Consider the following 21,173-nt stretch of genomic DNA (forward strand, 5'->3'; position numbering starts at 1 on the left):
AGGCTGAATGACTGATTCTCTCCTATTCAGAGAAAGGACATGAGGCTGCAGAAAGGTTTTTTCTTTTTTTTTCTTTTTTTTCCTGAAGGAAGGTGGTGAAGCTGTGGTACCTGTCTTTGTGGTATAAGTCGAACAGAGAGCTTAGGAAATTTCTTCATTGAAATTTATCATGAGGATTTGAGATATTGGGTTATGGCAGGACAGAACAATAGATTCGTGGCTTTTTATTTTTTGGTTTTTGTTTGTTTTTTGTCTTGATTTTAGTGGATCTTTTTAGTGTTTCTATACATAGCATATATTTCTAAATAGAACAGCTATATTGAAACCACAGTAATTGTTTTGAGGGTCCTCCTTCACAGCTGTTGTCCCTTCCTACCTCAGCTGAAAATAGGTTCCTTAAGTACTGATCTAAGTGTATCTTCAGTTTCTAGACAGATTGCGTTTTTTTTCCTTTGAAATGGTAGGTGGTTATTTTCTGTTCTAGGAGTAGTAATGAGCTCTCCTTTCCTATCCTTTCATTTCCTAATATGTTTGGGACTTTTATGGCACAATCATAGTGAAGTTGATGAGCTTATTTTGTACCTTCCACAGTAAATTGATCCCTTTGTATCTGGTGCGGCAGACATGGGAATTTCTTTTATAGTGTACCAAGTGATTTATTTTTTTTTTAGTACATTAGATTAAAAATCCAATTGCGTGGTGTTTTTCCTGAGAATCACATGTAAGGATGGGTTTGAATGAAAGTATTAAAAAATGTTTTTTTCTTTTTAAATTGAGCTTATTACAGTAAAAGCAATAATTACTGAAGATTCATGGACTGTGATTTGTAGATCAGTAATGGCTTTTAGAGTGTTCAGTGATCAGTAGCTATTTAGGAAAATGGTCTGATTCCGCATATTCTGAAACAACTTTGTTAGGTTTGTTAGTAAATTATTCTGAAAAATAAGTTGATTGTATGTATTAAAAAAAATGGATGGGTCTGTAAGGGAAGTGTTTAGAAGATAATAGTCTGATAACCTTTGGTTCTTTATGTGTATGTGAAGGAGAAGAAAAAAAAAAATCATGTAATAAAGCAAAAGGAGCTTTGGCTGCTGAGAGGAAGAAAGAGCAAAGGAGGCACTTGGTATGTCTGGGTTGTCAATCCAGGGAATTCATGAACAACCAGCAAAGAAGCAGAAAATTCAGAAAGAGGGGGAGAGAGTAATGGAACAAATTCAAAGCTTGACTGAAGTAGGCATGAAACCTTTTTTGCTTTGGGAGACTACATTTCCCACAGCACTTTTCAGCTTTTTCATCACGAACACGTGTAGCTTCTGTGGGCATGTTATCTGCCTGAGAAGCTGTTCCCTGTGGCAGGGAGTAGAAGTGGTTGGCAAGGCAGTTGGTTTATGTTCGTAGTAAGAGAAATGCATGAGAAAGAGCCCAGAATAAAACACTGCCACTACTGAAACAAATGCGCTGTAGGATTTTAACCTCCTATTGCCGTTTTTAAAGTACATTCATGTTAGCATTCTCGTTTGTGTTTGGAAAAAATGGATTATTTTTATAAGCTCTGAGACCTCTCGTGGTATTAAAGGAAGATAAATTTATTCTGCGCCATCCGTGGCACCGTACAAAATGGAAATGTTGAAAGTAGGCTGTAGGTTTGAAAGTGTTACTGTGTTCGTTTCTATAAACCTGGTGGGGTAACAGGGAGGAATCCAGCTACAGCTGCCTGCCTTGTATTGGATGTTGCTGATACACTTCAGTGAGGAGAATCACTTGCTCTTCTTTCCACATCCCTCTTCCAGCTGCTTTCTGGTTTTGTTTTCCTGACGTGAAAAGCCTGCGTATTTCCAAACCACTTTGTGCAAATCTGTCCTGTAAGTCTCGGCTATCATGGGTCGTGTTCTCCCAGTCAATGCCTTGTGAGAGTTTTTGAAACCCTCTGTCTCCTCCTTCTAGCCCTGTGGTTGCCCAGACAGTGCTGCATGCTTGCTGCACTCCTGCTTGTGCAAAATCTTGCCTCTCCTCTGTGCTGGATGGGAGAAAAGGTTGCCATGCTTTTTTTATTTTGTGAATGTTTTAGGTATAAGAGGGTTAGGAGCGAGTCCGACAGATCAAAAATAAATCAAGCTGAGTATCTGATTTGGACACAGCAGCTACGTACAGGGTGTACCTCAATGAAGTATTTAATTTCTGCTAAGCCTTTTGCAAAATTTTACAGGGAAAGCTGATGAATTTTGACTCTTCCAGGTGTTCTGAATATTGATGTTTTTCTCTTGCCTGCCTATAACAGTGGCTCATAGAAAAAGGAGTTGAGGCTGTCAAGCATTTCTACTTTTCTGCTCAGTTGAGTTGAGCCATACTAATTGGTGCCCTCCAGTGCCTGATTGGACATGTCTTGTTCTACCTGTTGTGTTTTTTTTTCTTTTTTTTTTTTTTTGTTACTCTTCTTAAATAACACCCTTAATCAAAATATGCAGGGTGTTTTCTGAGAAGACTGCCTCTAATTCTTGCAGGGCTCAACAGAGAAGTACCAGTTCTTCTGTTTAACTTCTCTTCGGAACTTGCTCTGTGATTATTCACATTTTTAACACTGATAAAACTAATTCTTGTGTGATGCTCTTCCTCCCATCCCAGTTCCTTTTCAGTTGATGTTCACCTTTTTCTGTTTTTTTTTTTTTTTGGCCTAAAATAAACTCAGGAACTTGTCTTTGTCTCTTAAATAAGAAACTTTGCTATTGATTTTACTAGATACAGGGTAAGTAGTAACAGCCCAGTGCTGTTGCTGTTATTTTCTAGCCCTGGCACTGTTTACAGCTTTCCTCTGTTTAAGTATTTTTGTGTTAATAGAATTCACATGCTGTTTGCCATTTTCCAGATTAACAGTGTTGTTAAATAAGATCGTGTCTGGTGCCAGTTCCTTTGCTGCCACATTACAAACTTTCTGTGCCCTAATAAATGTGTTGAAATTTGTTTAATGTGTTTACAATATTTTAGCAGGCTTTCACATTGTGATGGTTTTGAAGGTCAAATTAAATTATATTAATGAAGGATTAGATTTGTATAAAACGTTACCAAAAATCTATCAAATCAAAAATCAAATTATTTCTATCATTTTTAAAAAATCAAATATTCAATTAGAAACCCAAATTTGGTCAATCATAAGTCATTGCAATGTAGGCTGTTTTTGGTTCTACTTCAAAGGTCTGTTAAGTATGTCTAGCACGCCTTTGTGAATCAGTTCTCATGACATGCTAAGAATTTTGCTGCATTTTAAATATTTGGATATGTTAATTGTAGTATCTCCATCTGAGAAGACATTTAACATTTTCTGTTAAAAATACAGAAGTCCGTGGTACTCTCAGTGACGACATCTGCATGCTTTAGGAGGCCAGGGCTTAAAGCTATAACCTAGTTTTCTCCGTGATTTCAAGGAACAACTGGTGAAGAGCCTGATCAGGGTAGGAAGCACACAACTCACTGTTTAGGATGGTAGTGACTATTTAATACACCCGTGTTGTTGTTTAAGGTGTTTTGTTTTTATTTTCTAATGTGTCTGTGAGGAAATGGTTTGCCTTTTGTTTTGTGGTTATTTGCAGTAACTTGTAAAAGTAATAAAACAGGAGGCATAGGAAATATTATTGTAGGAGGTTTCAAGGCGGATTCCAAGGTAGTTTTTTGCTAAAGAATAGAAATAAATCCTTAGACAGAAACAGGGTAGGGTAGTTAAAAATATATATATAAATAAATACATGTTAGAATTGGTCTCCTGCAGCTGCGTTCTCCTCTTACCTGGGAGGGTTGCCCAGGACTCCTACGAGCCTGTTAAAATCCTCTTTTAATCCAAGCTTATTTTCTGCATTTTGGCACAGGGATATGCAGTATTTCCTCTGCTTTCTCCACAGTATAGGTAAGTTTGTCCTTCTCTGGTTAGGGAGGATGCAAAAGTATTCCTCCTTGCTTGCCATGGAAGTCGTCATTTTGGAGCGTAGACAGTACAGTGACTCTCAGTAAAATGATGTCTACGTTGCAAGTCCAGTGTCTCCAGCAGCTTCTAGAGCAATTCCTATTTTTTTCTTTTATGTTTTTCATGATGTCTCGTAGGTGTTTTTGAAGAGATGGAAAAATATCAGGATTGTATGAGAAATGTTTAGGAAGGATGTGATTGCTCTTGTTGTGCAGAGAAAATACATGATTGGGGTTGTTGGGAACTGATCAAGGTTATGGGTGTGTGTGCAGAACCTATTTTTGTCTGCTCCAAGACAGAATGAATAATAGTTAAAGCTCATCTGACAGAAGTATTTGTATCGTATCACCTTTTTTGGTGAATTGGTAGTTGGGCAAATGTACATTACGATCTGAGTAATTGATCACTTTTTTATTTTTGGACAGTGTTCAGTAAATTCATACTGATTTTGCTGTTCTTTGCTGTTCCTTTTGGAAAAGGTGATATTTAAAAAGAAAAAGTTTCACAGTCGGGGTTTATGAGATTGCTGTTATGTCATCTGACTGGGGTTGTAAGCAAATAACTTCCCTCTTTTGGTCGGTTTCAGCTACTGCTGTAGTAGCGAAACCGCTGGTGTTTCTGGGATCTATTTTTAAAAAAATGTTGCACTTCACATTTATTTTTGCTTTAATGGTGGCAAAACTGTTCTTGGCCCTGCTGCGGGAATGTCGCTGTGTGATGCGATGCCATCTGCTGGGCAGCGCCATTGGTACAGGGGAGAGGCCTCAAACTGGCCTGGCAGAGAGCTAAAGCCTTGAAGTAAAACTGCTTCTGATTTTTTTTTTTTAATTAAGATCTTGACGTACAAATAATTGGGTATATCTCAAGGGCGTTCCTGGGAGGAATAGAAACAGCCTTGGTTGTTGCATTTAGATACTGCGGCCTCCCTCTCAAAGTTGGACCAGGGGGAGTGAAGCACTGAGTGACTTTCTTTTGGTATTCAGTGCGTTTTTTGTGGTGTTGAAGGGGATTGTGCATTATCGTAATGGTTATTTTGTTCGTTGGCTGGTTTTAGTACAGCATGATTAGAACCATTTGTGTAATCAAACAGAAATGAGTGACTTAAAACATTGGCAAATTCAAGTTAAGAAAAAGCAGGATGAAGCCATGTAGTACAACTGTGCCATGCCTTACACCTAGGCCTTAAGGTAATTTGCTTAATTAATTACCTGGCCAGGTACAAGTTTGTGTCTGGGACAGTCCTCCCTGGCATGCAGGCAGTCAGCTGTTTAAGGTTTGTGGTGTAGGAGTTGAAAGGCGTGATCAGAGAACCAGGAAATTACGGAGGGGAAAAGGTTACTGTCATGGTAGGGGCAGATAGGGGATTGCTGCTGTGGGGAGCCATCAAAAGCCTTTCTGCCCTTCTGGACTGATACAGCCACCACTCCTTCCTTTTCTCCCCCATCTCTTCCCAAATGCAAGTCTACATCATCCCTGCCTGCAGCTTCAGGCCTGTCAGCTCTTTTAGGAGGTGTGCTAGTCTGGCTGCTTCCTCTTCCACGCTGCTGTAGGAAGATGCTGCGTGTTCAGCCCTGTTACTCACGGGATGCGTGAGGAGACAGAGCATTTTTAGTTACCTCGAGTAGCTAAAGGACACGACGTGTGGGTTTTCTGTTCAGCACTTGGAGCTGCGGGAATGGTGGAGTATGTGCAGTGTAGTACATCTGTCTCCATGATGCTTGTGTTTGTATTCTGCTTTAGGTAACATTTAAGATGCTTAAAATCAGACTTTGCTGGCGTTGCTGAACTTCTGGTGAATTTTTCACGCGAACAACAAAAATTGCTGTTTCTGTAAGTCAACCTCTCAAATTTGGCAGTACTGAGAGGTGGGGATACTAAACTAAGAAATGTTTGGCTTAATATTCTTTTAATGGTATCAAGTGGCATATATTTTCCTAGCTTCAGACCCAGAAGGAACTGAAAAATTGGGCAGAATTTACTGCTTTAAGGTCAGAGGTTGACGTGTAGACTACAGATGAGATGGTTAGTGTCAAGCAAATGTATTAAAAAAAAAAAAAAAAACACTGAAAAAACATCTTACATTGAAAATTATCAGATGCATATTTTAAGGAGTGTTACTTATGATCTTCAGAATATAAAAATGAAATGCACTATACAGGTTGAAGACTTTTATACCGTAGAAGATGGCTCAACTGTGTTTTATTTTTCATTTGTGTGCTGAAGTTGGGATTTCCGAAAGGTAATTGTGAAAGGCAGAAGACTTGAACTTTATGCCCTTAATTTCTAAAAGTTAAATGATGTGATAGGTCCAGAGTACTGCTAACACTTTTGAAGTTTGTTGTTTGAGACAGGAACATGTTCCAGTACCTCTGTATGGCACATGTGTGGTTGCATGTTCTTTATAAGCAAAAACAAACAAAACAACAAGCCCTGCCAAGTTCTCCTTTGGACTTTTTTAATGCTGCATGTAGCTATTTGCTCTGCTGAGGTTCTGAGAAGTTTTACAAATGACTTCAGATTTTCCTTCTCAAAGACAAATTCCTGGTGACGTGTTGCATCTGGCAGCGTAGCTCGTATGCTTTCCACTCCTGAGGAGAATTAATACCTCATAAATCTGTTGCATTGTGTGGGTATACCCATCATCCTGTTGCTTTGCAACATATATCTATTGAAGCTCTCTTAGATTGCTTTTTTAAGGGATGACTTTTATACTCCACTTGACAACCATTACCTTCTCCTCATTAAAATCTTGTCCATCCTGAGCAGGAAGCCAGTCAGAAGGAAACCACTTCTGAGGTACTCGTTATGTTCTCATGCTGTACATGTTATATTTGTTCCCAGATCGTATGTCTCGAGGTTCAGGGATCTAAACTAGGTTTTAAATTACCTCTTGAATTTTGCTGGCAAATGCTGTTGCTTTTCATTGAGAAAAACATCAAAGTTGTGGTCTTTCTCTGCCCAGTAGTGAGTAGGGTTCAGCCTCTGTGCTTTCCCATGTGAAATATTGAAAAAAAAAGTAATGCCTGTGTTGCTTCATTTGTCAGTCTTACAAACGTATACAAGATTTTGTTGCATTTAGGCCGTAATTTTTGTGTAATGTTACTTCTATGGTCTCTTGGTAGGTCTGAACAGTCTTGTGTGTGCTGTATAAACATTTTCTCCGATAATTTTTATCTGGAACAGATTGTTGAGCAATCAGAATAATATTAAAAGTCCATAGTATTTTGGGCAGCCAAGAGTGTGTGTGTGTGGTGGAATAACCCCTCTGCTCTGTTATAAATGTGTCTATTCAAGGCAGTAATTTTTTTTTTTGACTTGCAGAATATCTTACTTGATTTTACACCTCAGGTTTGTTTGCAATTGTAAAAACAAATTAGTCCCAACATACTTAGCATTTGAACCACGTCTGTCCAGCATTTTTTCCCTGTTACGAAATCAGATTTTATGCTTTCTTTGGTCGCTCTGTTAGACCCAGCAGAGGTTGATTTGATGATAATTAATTCTTAGCAAAACTAATTTTTTTTTATTTGTCATAATAGCAAAGGGTTTTTGATTGTCAGGATCAAAGTGACAAAGGTGTTTGTGGGTGGGAGAGGATTGTGGTTTTTTTTTTTTTTTTTTTTTTTTAAACAAACAAACAAATTACTATTCAGCATCCTTTACATAAAATGCTGGTGTGACAATATCTTCCTGAGGTCGTTGCCCTTGATTAGGTGCTGATGTGGAATGATTTGATATATAAGGAAGAATTTTGTATGAAAGAAGAAGAACAGTTTATTAATGAGACTGTCAAGTACCTCCTGACTGATTTCACTCAAAATGCAAAGTTGTGACTGTGGGCATTGCAAAGGGATGCTGCTGAAGCAGCCTTCAGAAGTTGGGTAGTGAAAGGTAGGATGAACCGAACCCCTTTAGCTGTTAGCACAATGCTACCCTCTAGTGGAACAGAGTTGCATTTAAAAGGCAGAACAAAAAACCCAACCTTTGTCAGAGAGCAGGAAATTTTTACTTAGCATGTTAGGCAGTGTATGAGAGTACTTGGCACAGCAGCAGCAACGTAGAAGAAAATTTGAGGAAGAAATGGGATAATCTATGGTAATGAATTGAAAACCTAAACTGTAACTAAAATGTTTATTTCTTACTCTGTGTTCAAACGTTCTCGATGAATAGCAATTCCTTCTGGGCTAAGAGGATTTCTCTCAAGCATTTTCTTAAAAGTCATTAATTAGCATATTGCACCAGTCAGAATTGTATGCTGACTATCTAAATCTTTGTCACACGTTGTTCAGTCTTTTCTTTCGGTTGGTTGTTTGCTTTTGTTCCTCGCTTCAAAACGAATCCTTCCAGAGCCTGTTTTTTTTTTTTTCTCTAAACCTGTGATTAATATGGATGCATCCAGTATAATCTGACATTCTTGAATCTGTAATATGCCTGCTGTATTTGCAACATAAGGTAAATGCAGGGAAATGTTGGAAGATTGGCATCTGGTGAAAGATACCATGCTAACAGGAATATGTTACTGCTGAGTGCTTGGGGGTTTTGTAGGGAATTTCAGTTGACATAAAGATTAAAGTCGAGAAAAATGAAAACCAAAGCTTTCATAAGGAAGTGAGAGTGTTTACTATAATAGAAGTGGTAGGGTCAGAGAAGATTACTGGGCTGGGTATTTCAGTTTCCAGATCTCAGTTTAGATAGGTGGGTGAGGTTTTGGCAGCCAGGTAGTCAGCTTGGAGAAGAACAGGAAAAACTGCAACAGGCCTCAGTTTTGGTGGGACTGCTCTTAAAAGGGATGACTAAGAATAAGTGACGAGAATAAACGGGTTCAGTGGGGTATCTCAGATTTAAAAATGGGTTTAGTTCCCAATCTAAGGCCTTTAATTTAATTATTAGTTTTTTTAACCAATTTCCTTTAGGGGCTTTCTTTCTCTGCTACATGGAAAAAAATAAACCACCATACAAAAGTAGCTTGGTACATCGATCCAGTGCTGTCAGCTCCTTTCTGCAGGGGAAAGAAGTGGTAGTTTGGAGCCATGGCAAAATACTGAGCATGAGACATGTAGAAAGCATAATTTCATTATTCTTTTAACCTGAATTTTGTTGTTGTTAAGCTCAGATTGTGTACTTTCCAGTAGAGAATTGATTGTAGGAAGCAAAATACATCTGCTGTCTGAAAACCTTGTTGCATTTATTTTTAAGTAAAAACATTATATTGTGATTTGTGTTCATGGTTGGATTTTTCCAGAGAAAAACTAATAATCACAAAATACATGGGAGGAGGGGCATTGCACTTCAGAATCCATTGGCAGGAGGAAAATGTGTAAAGGCAAACTTTAAAAACATGTCTTTCCTCAAATAGGATCTGTGTAGATGTTTGAGAAAGCATGTGACAGGAGGAGTTTGGCAGTGGCAAAGAAGCGTACATCTGCAGTAAATCAGCTGCTTTGAGTTTAAAGAAATAAGACGTACCTTCCCCACTTTTTGGGGAACCATGGCTTAATACTTGGTTTGGAAAGTTGTTGATGTCTGACACAGGCTCTGTGTTAAACTAGTCTGCTTATTTCAGTACGATGCCTAACTTGCTGATCGAGTGCTTTCTGGAAAGTTAAGCAGGCAACAAAAAGGCTTGCAGTGCTGCCAATAGCTGATAAGTGTTTTCTGTATAACGTGCATTGTTGGGGGAAATTTGGATGCTGCATGTATAAAGCTTCGTACATCTCAGTATGAAAACAGCAAACAAATGGACTGAAACATGAAAATTTTACACGGTTAATGAGCAGATGTCCTCAGAAATCAGGTTGCTCACAGTATGCAAATTATCAAACATCGTTCCAGATCCTTCAGAGTTAATAGAAGAAAAATCAGAGAAAATCATGCTAAGGGGGCAAGATTAAAAAGTTTGGAGTCCTAAAAAATTTAGTTCTGTTAGGCTATTAACAAGGATATTCTTGAAGCAGTTTCTTCTGAATAAACTTCCATGTACGGTTACACCCAAGCTACATACTGAGCAAGGCAACTGAAGAATTAGCTTCAGTATTCATACCAGTGCACAGTGCTTTGACCTGAGAAATGATGAGAGAATGCCTTAAGGTAGTCCTGTCGGTGGAGAAACTTTTTTTTTTTTTAAAAAAAAAAAAAAGAGAAAATTTTGTCCACTAGTCATCCAATTGTTTGAACAAGTAGCAGAGATTTAAAAGCAATAACTGATTGTTGCATTCCTGCATTCCCATGTTAGGGCTTCTGTTCAGATGCTACAGAGTGGGGTAGCACAACAAAAAGAAATGCAAGCATTTTTTTGTAATTAACACCAGTCCTCCTCTCTCTGGCAAGTAGGCTTAAAAAAAAAAAAAAGTAAATAGGCCATGGGTTATGGTGTCAGTATTTTGTTCTGGTAATGTTTCTCTAAAGTCTGTGCTTGAAGGGAGCTGTGAAGAGCAAGCCTTAGCTGATGGTGAAAGAGGATGTTGATGAAAATTTTGCCTGCAGTGTATACGGTGCTGTCTTTCCTGGAGGCCCTTAATTTACCACTGCAATTGAAGGAAGTTTGTTAGGCGTGAGAGATTACAAAATGGTGATACTTCTGCAATTAACCAAGTAACCAAGAGACATCTGAGACCACACAAAAAAATGAAAGTCTCTGGAATCTGTTAAGGCTTTTCCTGACACACATAGTATGAGTACTCGCAAGCGCAAGTACTGAGCTCCAGAAAGAAATAAGGTGGAGAGCACTGATGCAGCCTAACTTCCGCCCCCCCCCCCCCCCCCCCAAAAAAAAAAATAGAAAAAAAAAAAGTCCTACTTTGTAATACATAGTAATATCAGGAATGATTGTGGTGTTCTTGAAAATTAGGATGTTAAGAAAAGTGTGAAAGTAAAGGCAGAAAAGCTCATAGACTTCTGTAAGTGATGTTTGTTGTCATTTTTTTTCTTCCTTTATCAACCAGTATGCTGTTCAGATAAGAAGAGCATTTGACCCAAAACTCTTAGCTGAATAATCAAATACTAGTAGTCCTACTACCAAATAAAGATGTCTGTAGGAAGGTGTGTCTAAAGGTATTCTATAACAATTTGTTATCACTTCAGATGCTCGAGTGTGCCCTTACTTTACTTCTAGAGTTCAAGAGCTTGATTTTCAAGAACAGTATTTAATTAGAGACGCAAATGCCTTTAGAAATTGAGTTGTGTATGTAAGCTGTAGGTGTCAGAGATGGCTGATTTCTTTTGTTTGTTGAGAGGGAGCAGGAACAAATCTGTTTCATTAAAAAAAAAACAGCTTTTATTGTTGTTTTAAAACTTTTTTTTTTGTTTACAGGTGTCAGCTGTGATGCATGTTTAAAAGGAAATTTCCGAGGTCGACGATACAAGTGTTTAATTTGCTACGATTACGATCTGTGTGCAACTTGTTATGAAAGTGGTGCAACAACAACAAGGCATACAACTGACCATCCAATGCAGTGCATACTAACAAGAGTAGATTTTGGTAAGTGGTAATTTGAGACTCTAGTCGTTTGGTGCTGTGTTGTGTTAGTAAACAGAATATGGATTTTTCATGTTTCTACTTACTAAGCACTTTTTCTTCCATTAGCACACTGAAAATAAGGGCACATTCCCATTTTCTAAAAAAAAAAAAAAAAAAAAAAGGCATGTTTTCCTGATTCTGGTATATAAAAACTCTTACATATTTCTTAATTTGGTGCACAGCAGGTTATCAGACTACTAAGTATATTTGATAACAATTATATTTCCAACTAACTTCCAATTCAAAAAATGGGGTAAGCTTTCCCCTTCAATATCTTGTACCTGTAAGTGAAAGTGAAGAAGCAGAAAAATGATGAGATTCTGGAGGAGAGTTGTTCTCTGGTGGTTTATGTGGGAATGTTGGTACAGCAGGGTAATGATAGGCTGGCTGTAGTGAATGTGGCAAGGACTAGCATGTAATCTTCTTGGGACTCCTTTGAAGTTTCACTAATTTCAAAATTATTTCTTACTGTAAAACCACATCAATATTTAAAAATAAGTTCTTGTTTCTCCTATCCCATTTGCTGTTTCTGTTGCATCAGTGTAACAGTGGGGTTGTAACTGAGGAAATACTTCTGCATCAAACCTCTACAGTAATATGCTGCTGTCACTGGACATTAAACAAATATATGCTCCAAGCCCACAGGGCTCACATTTTAATATTTTTTAGTGATTCCAGCTGTGTTGTTCTTCACATTTTGAGTGCTTTAGAGGTGATAATTTCTTTGTTCTTGATGAAAACAGAAATAGTCTGCTTCCTTATTGATTTAAACACCAGAGAACAGCTGGATATAGAAAAGTACTGTTTCTCTTTCAAAATGGCTGTTGGATGTCTGAGTTTCTCTCAGTTCTCAGACCTCTGCTTGCCCTGAGAATGCCTGGTCATGACTTCTAAAATCCAAGCCATGGGAATCTAGGGTTTGGGAGGAAAGCATTTAGTTCATTATCAAAAATGCATACAATCATTTTTGTTTGCATATGTTTCTTTCCAGGCTTCTTTTTTAGGTCTTTCTTACGAGTTAAAAATCTCCACATAACAGTTCAGAGTTTGGGTCAGTATTGGAGATGCACAGTTCAGACTGATTTGTCCCCTAGCAGTGGCTATTCTTGGATGTCTCACACGGGCTAAAATGACAGCGTTGTCGTAAACATTAAGTGGTCATAATTCACAGGGGAAAGAGGACTGAAACACACTTGCTGTGGAGGCTGAAGTTGATGTTAAATACCAAAACTTTGAATGTCATGCAATGGGGAAATTTCTTCTAAACACATACCTCTTAAAAATGCTTGTCATTAGAATGTAGGAATGTCTAGAAAATGTATTTTGTTGCTTGCAACTTAAATATTTCTCTCTTGGAAGTCTTTGGGAAACAAGCCTGTCTTTTGATTTAATGTACATCATTTGTGTATGTTGTGGTGGGCAGGGAGAGGTTATTTTTTGTCATTTGAGCCTGCAGGAAGAATCAGAGAGGTGGAAGGTTACAGTGAAGTACTGAGGTAGGTGGGTAATAGGGCTCTGAGGGCTACTCCTGCATTGTTTAGTGTGCGTGCTACTGTGGCTTCTTTAACTTAAAGATGTCTTCTGGAAATTTCATTTGGCTTGATATCTGAGCATTTCTCCCACAGAATCAGTGTCAGGAAGGATTGTTCCTGCATGTCAGCACTGCAGCAAGACTACTTGCTGGATTAACAGTGCAGGGCAGTAACAGAAAAGAACATGTTGCTGGACTCCTAGCCACAGCAGTGGTTGATGCAAGAGGGCACCTGAGTACTACCGAGCTTGGAAACATACACTGTTGCATGGACTAGGGAATGTTTATAGATAACATTTTCTTAGGACTCAGGAAGGTCTGTACTGTCTTTCTTAAAATGTTCTTATTCTACAATTCCTTGTAGAATGTCAGTCATAAAGGAGCGTGGCTTTACAGTATGTTACAGTTATTAAGAGAAACTGTGGTAACTTTTCAAAGAGACCTCTATAGGCAAGATCATACGACTGAAGAACATCCAAAAATTTAGGAGCCAAGAAATTCTAAGTTTAATTTAAAAGTCTATAATGAACGGTAGAACTAGTCTAAAATGGCCTCTTCCAAGGTTACCAGGGTAGTTATGCCAGTGAATTTAAAAATCATAAAGGAAATATATTAACAGGTTAAAAGAAAAATAATCTCTTGGAGAAGATTGGAAATCTTAAACTAAACAGCACAGAGGTAATCAATTCTTCAGTTTCTTCTTGGTGACATGGTAGGTTGAACTTAAAAGAAAGAAAAGAAAGTGTCTTCTAATGTATGATGGGTAGGGATTGTATGAGAAAGGAAAACTTCAGTAGAAACATGGACTGAAAGCCTTTTAGTATACATGTAGGTAGCTACATGAATTCTAGATTAGGTGGTCAGTGGCAAACTTCAGTACTGTTGTCTGTGATCAGGTTTGACTCAAAGGTATGAAAACTGTTCCATTTTTGTAAGAGTGAACTTAAAGGTATTGGGTATGTTGGGCTGGGGAGAGGAGAGGTGGTTAAAGATGAGCATTGTGCCAAGGAGAAGGAAGCAGCATGGGGGATCCTTCTGTTGCAAAACTGAAACAAGCACTTCAGCCGAAATCAGTGTTGCTTTTCTGATTTTAAAAATGAGAAAAGGGATCAGTGAGTCACTTGCTGGAGATCCAGCTGCAGGTGATGATGAGGACCCTGGTATCCCTAGTTCCCGTCTGACCAACACTGTCTGTGTGCAGACAGCTGGATTCACCTCAGTACTCTGTTCTTAAAGCTGTGACCAAGCTCAGGTTTGCAGTGGATAGCTAATCACATGGACCGATCCCATGTATCTGGGATAGTTTCAGCATAGAAAAAAAATGTATTGTTTACCTCCATGAAAATTCTAGTAAATTTTTAGGGTTCATAGTCACAGTAATAAGGCTGCAAAGTATACGGCAGAAGATGGGCTCCTTCAGGTGCCTTGAAGGCGCTTTTTTTCCCAGAGACTTGGACTAGTATAGAAGCCCTTATAAGAATGCTGAAAATGAATGAAAAGCCTTGGTGATTACTTGTGACACCAGTGTTCAGTCTTGAACCATCTTGTTGGCTTATCTGTCTTTCAGAAGTCATTGTGTGAGCTAGTGTTACTTTGGAAAGTAGATGGGATTCAAAACAGCCATGGTGGTATTGTTCCAGAATCCTGTTGTATTACTTTAATAGAGGGACTGTAAAAGTGTACCTTTAGTTTCCAGCTCTGACGTTTATGTGACTTAAGGTCTTGACACCTTTTGTGGCCTAACATTTAGGCAAAATTTGCTGCTGTTTCCTCAACCTGTCATCTTATGTCAAGTTTGCCAACACTCTAACCGTCTTGGTGGACACATCTGCACGTGCATGTCTTCCCCACCTCCTGCCCCAAACTACTCCATTTTTGTGTGCGTTTGTCTTAAACTGGAGTGACCCTCTATTCCTGTTGTGGCCTAACAGGTGCCAGGTAACATGGGATAATCACAACCCTTGATTTGGTTGTTATTTTCTTTTAGTGATGCAGCCCAGGTCATGGTTTCCCGACATCGATGCGGGGGCAAACAGCTGGTTTGCTGTCCACCGAGACACTCCAGAGCTGTTAGCAGAGCTGCTCCCCAGCATACACTGTCTCTAAGCAGCAGCTGCTCTTTTGGCACTACTCAGTATTGGCAGATGGACCTCAAATCATCTCTAACCTTCCTTAGTGTCAGTGCTGGCTCATGGCTTCAGAATGTGGTGCTTGCTGTCGGGAAGCAGCAAAACCAGGGCTGCTCCACAGGGAAGAGCAAGTCGAGAGCTGAGTGACCACAGCACAAGAGGGGTCAGCCTCCTCGCTTGGAGGGAGCAGTCCTCCTGTAATCAAACAAGATGTGCAGGGCAGGGTTGGTGAGAGGATCAGGCCCTGCTGACTATCCCAGAGAAAGGAAGTGTAACATTTCAGGTCGGGGGTTCGTGGGGAAAATCCATCTAAGGCAGCAGGAGGGCCGGGCACAGCCACAGCAGGGTTTATGGCCAGATGTCTGGATCTTAGATATAGGGTGCAGGCAGGCAGAGAGGTCTGCTTTGTCATTTTATTCTAGCAAACATGGCTATCGCAGTGCATTGGTGGTGAAAAGAGGGTTCCAAGTAGGTGAGGAGAGGAGATCCTGCCACTTGGGAATATGTACCTCCAGTGTGTAAAGCAGGGCAGTATTTATGATAGGCAAAACATTGATGTCCAGATGACTAACACAGCTGTATGGCTGTGTATCATTATGTCATAGGATCAGTCGTAAGGTAGTTCTGGTTGGAAGGGACCTCTGGGGGGTCTCTGGTCCAACCCTGAGCAGGGCCAGCATTAATCAGGGCTTTGCTCAGTCTTGAAAACCTCCAGGGATGGAGGTGGCTTAAAGCTGTATCAGGGGAGATTCAAACTAGACATGAGGAAAAACTTTTTTGGAGAAGATAGGTAGACAACTGAATCTATTCATCCTGTATTTTGGGTATCCTGGTCCACTGCTGATCTACGTGGTGGAAAACATTTTTCCTTACACCCCCGTAATGCACCGCTGTGAAGAGCCCAGTTTAGTCTCCTTCCTCACATCTTGTAGGTGTGGGGGTGCCCCAAAGCCACCTCTGCTCTAGGCCGAACCATCCCCAGCCTGCAGCCTCCCCTTGCAGCAGTGCTCCAGCCCCAGAAAGCTCCAGGCAGACCCTTTTTTGATGTGCTGTGTTGCCACCATTTGTTTTCTTCGAACACCGATAAAAAAATATTTCAAATAATTACACTACAACTTGTTTAATACCAGCATTTTTATTTGCGAGTATCTAATTGAAATTAAATTACTCATGGAAGAAAAACAAACCTAAAATTCCTGACTTTCATGTACCCTTGTAAAAGAAATATGTCTAAACAGCAAACAAGTACAAGCTGTTGTAAAATGTACTCCTGAATCATCTCTTTCAAAGACTGATTTTTATCTAAGGAATCTTACTGTACTTCTGCCTCATTTCTAACCTTCTGCCAAGTTTCAGAATGTATTCGCTGAGGATTTAAATGTTAAATACAAGTAGTCTGGATGGATGATAAAGCAAAACTGCTCATATTTTTGCTTGAGTTTTCACATTAAATTGATTTCCTTCAAGAATAGCTATAATCTATAAACAAGTTTGAAATCTAAATTCCTAAGCTATTGTTGACTCCTTTTTAGACAGTGTTCTGATTCTTCTATTCCGCTGTGTTCTTCCTGCAATGGATCAGCCATGTAGGTAATTAATCTCCTCCTGGAGGAATGTGATTTAGTCTGGTGGTTTTGTTGTTTTCTTTTTACTGAGCAACCTTATCTGCCTTCCTAGCTCTTCTGAGAAAAGGGCTGCAGAGGTCCAGAGGAGCTTGAAGAGTTATGGCCTCAAAATTTTGTGTAGGAGGGCATTTGGAAAGAATCAAAATTCATTATCTGAAAGATCTCTTTGTTGCTACAAGGGATTATTCTTTAGCCATGAGCCAGTTGCATCAGAGCAGTAATACATGGAGCCATGGCCTTTTCATTTTCCCCACACTGCTTCCAATCATTAGGGCCTTCCTTACCAAATGAACCTTTGGTCATCAATAATATGACTATGGTAATAATTTTTAGGACTGTTCATGTACTAGAAACAAAACAGGTAGAGAGATATCTATTCAATAACTGAACTCTAAATCCAGAGAGAAAAAAAGATGGATGATACCACAATTGCCAACCAACTAAAAAACAACTTTTTTTTTTTTTTTTTTTTTTTTTTTTTTTTTTTTTTTAGAACTTAGGCTGTTTAAATTAAAACATTTCTGGCTATAAAAGCTCAGAAGCTTGATTGTAAGAGGTGGAGGGAGATTTGAGGAAAAATAAGGAAGATACGATCTTCCAAAGGAAAAAGATACTCGTATTTGCCAGTAACTTATTTCACTTCTTAAGGGTGCTTTTTAAAATATATCTTTTCTTTCAGATGAAGGCATACTTAGTTGCCATATGCATGTATGTTTGCTGTTACAGGAAAGATGAGAAAGGAAGTATAAGTGGGAGAACATGTGGGAGCATAATCAAGAGGTTGGAAGGAACTCGGATTTTTTTTTTTTTAATTAATAAATGGCTTGTTTCAGATTCTGTAAAAGCAAGGACCAGAAACAGGATTTGACAGCACTTGTTGAACCTCTCTCCTCTGTGATAGAACAGTACTACTAGAATTGTTGACATCTGGACTGAGCTAACAGCATATCCATGGGAGAGAGATTTTTACATGCATGTTAGATTTACCACTCTCTTCAGATTGGTAGTGGCCCGGTGCCCTTTGGTCCCTTTCTTCAAAGTACTTCCATTCATGAAATGGTGAGGTTTATAGGTAGAGGCTTTTAGATGACCTAATAATTTTAAGAGACTATTTTTTTTTTTTTTTTTTTTTTTAGGTAGTAGATGTTACTTTTATAGGCAAATCCTCTAAAGAATAAGATGATTTGCCCCTTTTGTGTTAGCTTGCCACTTTGTCATCTTCTTTTTTCACCCAAATAGCATATAAGGTGTCAGAACTAGAAAATTTACAAAAATGAGACTGCTCAGCTAGGAGTATCTTGAGAAAAATTGACTTGAAGCTCTGGTGTGTGTATGTCTGCAGCAGTGGAAAATCCCATTTTTCCAATCATTAAATAGGTATTTAATAATCGTGATAAAAATCATACCAATGCATGAGGGAAATTGGATGATTAATTAAACGAGCTATCACTAGGTCCTGTTGTGTGTGTTTGACTGGCATTTTTGTTGTTCCTACAGGTATGCAGCCTTCTTTGCAGAAGTTCTTGCTGCATTACTTTAACCAAACAAGATAGAGTTTACTTGTGCTATTTTGGGCAGATTAAATACAGTGAATTTGGAATTCTTTATTACTATCCAGTTCAAAAGCTTGGCCATCTCACTGATTTTGTTCCCAGAATATTTATGTATGTCCCAACATTTTTGTATCTTCTGAACATGAAATAACGTGAGAACTGAAGTTCACATCTCCTCTGTGCAATGAAACAGTGGAAAGAAATGTTTCTCCTTTTGATATACATGCTTCTCCTTTTTGATACAAAAAGGAGACTTGTGTAATGAGCTTTTGTTAACAATTTGTCTTCATACAATGCTAAGAAGGATTCTTTCATCAACCTCCACTAGAGCACTTTGCATTTATCTGTTTTATTCAACTATATTTTTTTAATCCTTTGCCTTTCAAAATATTTTTCTGAAAGAGTATTTGTTCCACTTTGTGTACAATTGACCCATTCAGATACTGTTAGTGAATCTTTAAAACTTCGTCCTGTGTAAACCTTGTTCCTGCTTTCCTCATTTGAAACAATGACATACTTATATTCTTCATATTTGGGTATGCTGCAGCATATTGGCAATTTTTATACCCTCACTCATGTTTTTATCAACATCAGAGTAGGAATCTGAATGTGAATTTTGAGAAAACTTTCAGAAGAGTGTGCAATGAAGTGGCACTGTCTGGAATCTTCAGTGTCTCGAAGTTTTGTGAATTATGTGCATCACCTGTGTGTTGTATCTGAAACAGCCTTTGTACCGCCTCAAGACAGTCTTGGAACAGGTTGATTGTCATATCACTTTATATTGCATATCATGTTTAAGAGGAGTACGAAAGACTAGCAAAACAAGACTGGTCTCCACATGGAAAATATGTATACTATGATTTTAAGAGAACCTATTCAAGCCAAAAGATAGTTATGCATGTAAATACATGTAAATCCATTTGATTTATCCTGTAAGATGGAGATTTTCTGCTTTGGATTGGTGGACATAAGTTTCTAGTGCGTGTGTATGCGTTAAATAAATGAACCTATATTCAGGATAGTTCTCATGCTGAGCATGATAATTAATTGGATGAACCAGTTAAATGATGAGTTTGTCAGGGTCTGTTTCCTTTTGGGCAACGCTTGTGGTCTACTTGGGCGTTTCATACCATGTGTGTTAAAGGGGCTTCTTTCTCTCATCATCCAATATTGGAACGGGGATCTACTGAACATAAACTGGTCTGCAGCATATTCCATTTGTAGAGCTGCATGTATCTTTAACTGTGTGCATTAGCGTGTTATTAAAAGTGATTTTCTCCATAAAAGCGGGCTTGCAGCGTTAGCCCTCAAAACTTAGTTACTGACCTGTTAATATAATAGACTATGGATATGTACATTTTTAACTTCAGCATTGTCTTTCCTGTGGCTACAGAAACAAAAATGCTTTTCTTCCTAGCTGTGTCAGAAAGTCGGGTCAGTAGCGGAAGATACAATAAACCTTGGGAAGTGGTGACTTATTCTGGAAGAAATACACGTTCCTAATACATTAGATGGATATTGCCTTGGGGTGCGGAATATAAGTTCTTGTATCTGTTCAGGTTAATCCGATTCTTAATTTACAGCAGACTACTCATGATTCTCTGAAAATTTTTAGTTTTGACTGAGTCATAGAAAAAAATCAGTAAAAAGGTTTTAAATCAGTTCCTCAAAAGTTACTTCTTTATTGATGTGAATTTGAAGTTTATTCATGTTTCTTGTAGAATACGTAACCCCTGCAGAGGAAGACTAAGAAAAACAAAAACATTTTTTTCATTGTTAGTTAAATTTTCATGATAAGTATGGATAACTGTTAAGTTTGAACTCAGAAGTGCATGCATTTCATAGGCAGTGCAGCAGTGCTTGAATTCAACACAGTTTTGAAACTAGCGTGTAGCATAATCAGATTTCTCTTTCTTGTATAACTTTTATTTAAGACATTTCTAAAAGCTCTTATTACTAAACAGTGGTTTGGCTATGGCATAAATATTGATGGATGGAGTCACAGAGGACTTTTAAATTTTAATCTAAACTTGCAGAGAGTAGTGTTCAGAGTTAAGCTTTGGAGAACTAATCTCATGATTGAAAAATATGACAGGTCACCTTGTACTAGGGATAACAAGGGTGGTAGAAAAGCGAAGATCTGGCCGCAACAGAGGAGCCTTTGCTTCTACTGCATATTAGAAGATTATATTATGTTCGCTAATGAAAATGAAATGCAGTCTGTCTGTGTGTTGTCATCAGTAATTGAACACTTTGACTATCAGCATATGGCCTTTATAGAGTATTAAAATAGCCATTTTAGTTAAATACCAGATTAATTTGGCAGTGATTGCATTCAAGTACATACATAGAGTGAACATGAACAAGGTGATTGACTCTATTGTGTGAAGTAATTTCTACTTAAATAATTTTTGTTACAGATTTGTACTATGGTGGAGAAGCTTTTTCTGTAGAGCAGCCACAGTCATTTACTTGTCCCTATTGCGGAAAAATGGGTTATACGGAAACATCTCTTCAAGAACATGTTACTTCTGAGCATGCAGAAACATCAACAGAAGTGGTAAGAAGCTTCAGAATTGGTTTTTAATTGTGGTGGAAAAAGATGAAAAGGAATCTTCCGGGAAAGTGGTACAACATCTTTCTTGAAGCATGAATTCATTTAAATGCTTTTTCAGATGTACCTACGTTTGGCAGTGACATCTAAATTCTTCCGTGTTTTAAGGGTACCCTTGGATAATAAGCTTGCTTTTCTTTCATGATAGCTGTTTGTTTGCCATAATGTAAATGCTTGGGGGCTTATTATGCTGTAAGACAATATTTAAAGTGTTCTCCTGGTTATTCTTTATAGCAGTGTCTCCCTTTTTACA

The 21,173-nt window shown here is 38.4% G+C and overlaps 1 protein-coding gene across 3 annotated transcripts in view; it reads left to right on the plus strand.

Annotated features, from left to right (window-relative positions):
• Window positions 1–21,173, plus strand: part of LOC101793658 (E3 ubiquitin-protein ligase KCMF1) — a 48,038-nt gene that overhangs the window by 13,320 nt on the left and 13,545 nt on the right. For all 3 annotated transcript variants that reach the window (XM_027446803.3, XM_027446804.3, XM_072031449.1), the window contains 2 exons: window positions 11,262–11,429; window positions 20,727–20,866. In XM_027446803.3, the coding sequence (XP_027302604.1) occupies window positions 11,262–11,429; window positions 20,727–20,866 (308 nt within the window). The remainder of the gene's footprint in view (window positions 1–11,261; window positions 11,430–20,726; window positions 20,867–21,173) is intronic.

This window comes from Anas platyrhynchos, chromosome Z (assembly GCF_047663525.1).
Source record: "Anas platyrhynchos isolate ZD024472 breed Pekin duck chromosome Z, IASCAAS_PekinDuck_T2T, whole genome shotgun sequence".
NCBI classification, from domain to species: domain Eukaryota; kingdom Metazoa; phylum Chordata; class Aves; order Anseriformes; family Anatidae; genus Anas; species Anas platyrhynchos.